General features: G+C 50.0%; 1 protein-coding gene across 1 annotated transcript in view; it reads left to right on the forward strand.

Annotated features, from left to right (window-relative positions):
* Rbp1 (retinol binding protein 1) overlaps positions 1 to 3,953 on the forward strand; it is a 21,582-nt gene extending 17,629 nt beyond the window's left edge. Inside the window, 2 exon segments of the mRNA XM_021207493.2 lie at positions 2,051 to 2,152; positions 3,709 to 3,953. Of these exon segments, the coding sequence (XP_021063152.1) occupies positions 2,051 to 2,152; positions 3,709 to 3,762 (156 nt within the window). The 3' untranslated portion in view covers positions 3,763 to 3,953.
* The last annotated feature ends 1,458 nt before the right edge of the window (positions 3,954 to 5,411 follow it).

Here is a 5,411-nt window from a genome sequence, read left to right on the forward strand (position 1 = left end):
CTCTCTCTCTCTCTCTCTCTCTCTCTCTCTCTCTCTCTCTCTCTCTCTCTCTGTATACACTCATCTACATCATGTATAGTTGCATGTATGCATGTGTGTGGAAGCCAGAGGTTGGGCTGAGGAATTCTCTTCCCCACCCCTCTCTCCTTTCTTTCTCTCTCTTTCCTTTCTTCCTCCATCCCTCCCTTCTTTCATTCTTTCTTCCCTTCTTTCTTTCTTCCTCTTCCTTTCCCTCCTCCTCCCCCTCCTCCTCCTCTTCCTCTTCTTCTCCTTTCTTCTGTTTGGTATCCCATTAGCCTATGGTTCACAGAATAGGCTGGGCTCCCAAAGATCTTCTAATATCTGCCTCCCTAGCTCTGATATCGTAGCAGAGGTCAGCACTGGCCTTTTTACATGACTTTTGGAGCTCTAATTCACACTGTTCTAGTCCTGGGCATCTCCTGAATGTCTCACTGCAGGCTCATCTCAACAGCAGAGGGCAGTAGTGATTAGCAAGCCCAAAGATGGGGCTGGTGTCCCTTGGAGGGCATTGAGGAGAAGGAGACTTGGGCCTCCAGGGGAGTCCTCACTTTGCACTCGTTGCCACGCCTCGTTTTCCTCCCCCTCATCTGCATTAGGCTCTTACTGGCTGTCCTGATGCTAAGCTGAGCATGACAGACAACACAGAAAGCTCAGAACCTGAGCTATCTATCAAGAGTCAGCTTCCTCATGCCAGGTGGGAATGTGGGGGACCTGGGAATGTTAAAGTCACTGAGATCCACACAGTGAGCAAGAGTGAACAGAGTCCTTCCCGCTGAAGGGTGGGTGGCAGGGCTCATGAGGACTTTCCCTTATGTCAAGGATGTATATCCAAAAGGAGATGGGCACAGTACGTAGGAGATGTCCTGGCCATATCTGTCACTCAGCTCAGGTCCTGTTGACCCCAGGCACTTATTTATTGGTCATGCTAGGGAGACCAGATTGAGCTCCCATCTTTTGATCTCCCTTTTCCCTGTGTTCCTGGGTGGGTCTTGACTGCTCAAAGAAACTGAAACCCCCCAGGGATGCCTGTCTTCTCTCTCAGCATCTGGAAGGACAGGCCATGCTCTGTGAGGATGTGGAGGCTCAAGGGTGGGGTGTGGAGTTGTATCAGATCGAGTCCAGCCTGTAGGCTGGTCTCAGGCAGGACAGCAGAACTGTACCCATAGTTCATGTCCTGAGCATGTGTACCTATACTACCCCATCTCTGCCGTTATCTCCTGACACACCACCAGGAACCTTTCCCCCATGGGTCCAGCCTTCCTCTCAGGAGCCCATCCCAGTCTCTCTTCCTCCCTGGCCTCTCCTTCCTTAACTTACTGCTGGCCTCCTAAAGCCCCTGGTCTGAAACCCCAGAAGCCTTTAAAAAGAAGCACATCAGAAGAGGAGACTTCCGAGCCCCACTGACCTATGTCCGGACCACTCAGATGAGCAGAGCAAGTCTCTTAACCTGAGACACATAAAGGAGATTCCAGTCCATACAGCAGGATATAACAGTGAGACTGAGACTTGGCTTAGAGAAGACAGGAGGCTGTCGGCCAACACCTGCAGCCTTGTTGACATCTGAGCTCATTCTCCCTGGGAGATGAAGGCTCTCTGAGGACATGGGTGGGGTTTTGTAGGTATTAGAAGACCTAGCAGAAGTTGAAATAATAATGATTGAATGGATGAACTGTCTAGGATAGGCAGGGTTCTCCTCACAGAGATGAGGGGACAGAGTGCAGACTGGCATATCCCAGAAATACCTCCTCCCTGATTCCCATTTGCAACCCTACCTCAATGACGTTCTCCCCATCCTAATTGCCCTTTTAAGTGGAATTTATGAAGGTTTTCATAAATTTAAAACTGATGTGTACACTTTAATAAAAGCATGTGGCTGGCAGGGAGTATTAGGTTGTGAGTTTTCTGCACTAGAATTGCCGTAAGCGCATCTTGAATTATTGAGGTCAGGAGCCTCCCTCTCCTTCAGTCCCCTTGGGTATGGGGGGGGGTGCTTCCCCAGGACTGACTACTGTGTTTCTTGCTTTGGCAGACCACTGTGAGCTGGGACGGTGACAAACTCCAGTGTGTGCAGAAGGGAGAGAAGGAGGGACGTGGCTGGACCCAGTGGATCGAGGGTGATGAGCTTCACCTGGTAGGTTCCACAGTGGGGACCCAGGCTGTGTCCCCAGCAGTCCTCATGCCCCGAGGGAGTGAACGAGCAATGGAAGAGAGCACTGGGTAGACGCTGGTTCCATTCTGAAGTGTCTCCTCTGCAGAAGATGCCTGAAAGACTCTGAAACCATACAAAGTGTTTTCAAGGTCTAGGCTGACTCAAGGTCCAGCCAGGGGGAGCAGGCAGAGAGGCATTTGGTAGAATGAACAGCAGTCAAGGTCCTTGTGTTCTCTGGAACAGAGAATCGGCTTCCTGTTTTGGTGGTGAAGACCTGGAACTCTGAGGGGCTCGCTGGCCAAGTCCGACTGCACTTCCACAAAGCACTTCCAAATAACATATATGTATCCTGTGCACAACGGGGCCAGAGCCAAGCAGAAATGCACGGGGAGCGTGTGATCTCGCCTTAGGCTGGGGGCCAGGAAAGACTGTCTTTAGTCAGTCCTCCTCTCTACCCTCAGCCTAAGGACAAAGCTGCTTCTACTCTGCCTTCCACCTGGGAGAGATGGCTGGGCTCCATGAGAGCTCCCAGGACCCATGTCCTCTGAGGTGGAAGTTCCTATCACTCCTCCATCCTAGAACTCCCCAGCTACCCTCCCTGTAGAATGAGCCTCGTCCAGATGACCTTGAGCTAAATCCTGGGCGACTCACTGGGTGCCTTGGGTAAGACCCAGCTATCACATCTTCATCTCAGAATGCCCTCCCACTGCCCCTGAGCTCCGCAGCTGCAGCTGTGGAGGAGGAGGAGAGCTGGAAGGAGAGGAGGCCAGCTGCATGGGGCCCTGTGCCATGGGGTCCACCCCCAACTTAGGCTCCTCCCTGGGTGGACATGATCTCAGTGTCCCCTCACCTTTTAGCCCCATGGCTCTGTGCTAAAGGCTACAAATCAGGGTGCAGAAAGTTCTCTGGGGTTTCACTTGACCCTCGAAGAGCTTCAAGATCCTTCTGTCAGCACTTCAGGTTTAGTAAAGGTCACACAAATATTCAGTCTCGCTTCCCAACAACTGGGAAGGCAGGGTTTGATTGCCACTGTCCTTGTAACCATAGTCAGCAGGAGCTGCCCCTGTGGCCTGACCTTGGGCTGTCTTGGTTGCTCTTAGAATAGCTGGGAAGGCCTGGATCCACCCACTGAGATAAGGGAGTTTCAGGGAACTCCAGTGGGCAACCCAGGCTTAAATTCTTACACTACTCTGAGGCAAAGTAGTGAACCATGTCTCCGGGCCCAGTTCTTTTGAGCCTGGGCACAGACTGTTCCAGGCCTAAAGGATTCCTAAAGCCCTTTAGCTTTTTAAGGGAATAAAAACAAGGGAGCCATCAAGAGGTCCTATTGGTCAACTTATAGCCACTCCTTCTCTCACCCAACTCCTGCTACAGGATCAGAGAGCCTCATCTCTATGGATCCCATTCCATCACCTTCCTAAAGACATAGCGAAGCTCATACAGTACAGTAGTAGCCACTGAATATGTTCCAAGTCCCTGTCCTGAGATTCTCGAGTGTAATATTGCTTTAGCTAATAACCAGTTCTTTATTATTCCAGGAAATGAGGGCCGAGGGTGTGATCTGCAAGCAAGTGTTCAAGAAAGTACACTGAGCAGTCAGAGCAGCCCGAGGAGATAACCTTGGTCTTGAGGAACAAGTGGGATGGGCCTGTGGTCAGGAGCCCCCTCCGCCTAGCGTGGGGACCGAAACGCATAACCACCCCAGGTTTCTGCCAGCGGAGTCTGTCTCTTTTCCTTTTCTTAAAATGAAGCTACCCCAATAAAAGTGATCTCTGTTTAAAGACGTGTGCTTTGGAGAAATTTCACATCTACCTTCACTTGTTTTTTTCTCCAGAGCCTCTGAGGTCAGTTTTTCACAACACCTCCCTTGGGTAGACAGAGAGACTCTGCAAAACCACAGATCACACCCTGAGCGTACAGCTATGCATCTTTCTTGCCCTAGAGGCAGCTTGGCTCTGTAGTGTACACGGTTTGGTGTCTGTCAGCTGGGTGTTAAATACTTTCTTTCCACATCACTCATCCAACCTGAGCCACAGTGTGGTGATGCTATGGAAGCAGGAGTCGCCATCAACCAAGACACTGAAAGCCTAAGGGGGGGCTGGCCAGCAGAATCTGGCTTCACAGTGCACGATGCAGCCAAGAGATACTCCAGTGTTATCTATGAATAGAAGGGAAATGGGCAGGGCTGGAGAGATGGCTCCGCGGTTAAGAGCACTGACTGCTCTTCCGAAGGTCCTGAGTTCAAATCCCACCAACCACATGGTGGCTCACAACCATCTGTAATGAAATCTGACACCCTCTTCTGGTGTGTCTGAAGACAGCTATAGTGTACTTACATATAACAACAAATAAATCTTTGAGCTGGAGCGAGTGGGGCCGGAGAGATGGCTCACAACTATAGTGTCCTCCTATACATAAAGTAAATAAAAATTAAAAAGAAAAAAAAAGAAAAGAAAGAAAGGAAATGGAAAGGATTTTCATCCAAAGCTAGGTTGGGGTGAAGTCTAATCAAAGGCAATTACTTATTGGATTTGACTTCACCTACCCAGTGGGGGCTGATGCCAAGCCATTCTTCTCACCGTGCTACTTGGCAAATCTCTCAAGGAAACGGAGAGCAGCCTCAACTTCACACTCAAGTGTGATTGTGGGCTATGCCACCACTGCTATAAAGAAACTTAGAGAAGAGGATGGAGAGGTAGTTCAGTAGTTCAGAGTGCATATTGCTCTTTCAGAGGAGCCAGATCATGTCTGAACACACACATGGTGGCTTTATACCACCTGTAACTCAGATGCCAGGTGACTGGATATCCTATTCTGCCACCTTGGGCTCCTGCGCACACAAACGTGCACGCGGGCGCGCGCGCGCGCGCACACACACACACACACACACACACACACACACACATATATGTGCACTCAGACACAAAGCCACACATAAAATTACATTAAAAAAATTTATAAGAAAGAAACTGGGCGATGTGGCTATATGGGAGAGCCCTTGACATTCATAAGATCCTAGGTTCTGTCCAGGAGCAGAGAGAGAGTACGCCAACTCTGGAAGGGGTTAAGGATAGAGAAAATAATTGAAATAAGAAAAGACTCATGTGGAAGACCCTTGTGACTAACCTGACTGACAGTCAACCAATCATCCCAGCTGAACTTCCCAGGCCTTGGAAATAGCATTGGGTTAGGAGTCACAAGCAGAGTTCAAGTCTCAACTTCACTCTTCACAGGGCAACTC

This window comes from Mus pahari, chromosome 10, assembly GCF_900095145.1.
Source record: "Mus pahari chromosome 10, PAHARI_EIJ_v1.1, whole genome shotgun sequence".
NCBI classification, from domain to species: domain Eukaryota; kingdom Metazoa; phylum Chordata; class Mammalia; order Rodentia; family Muridae; genus Mus; species Mus pahari.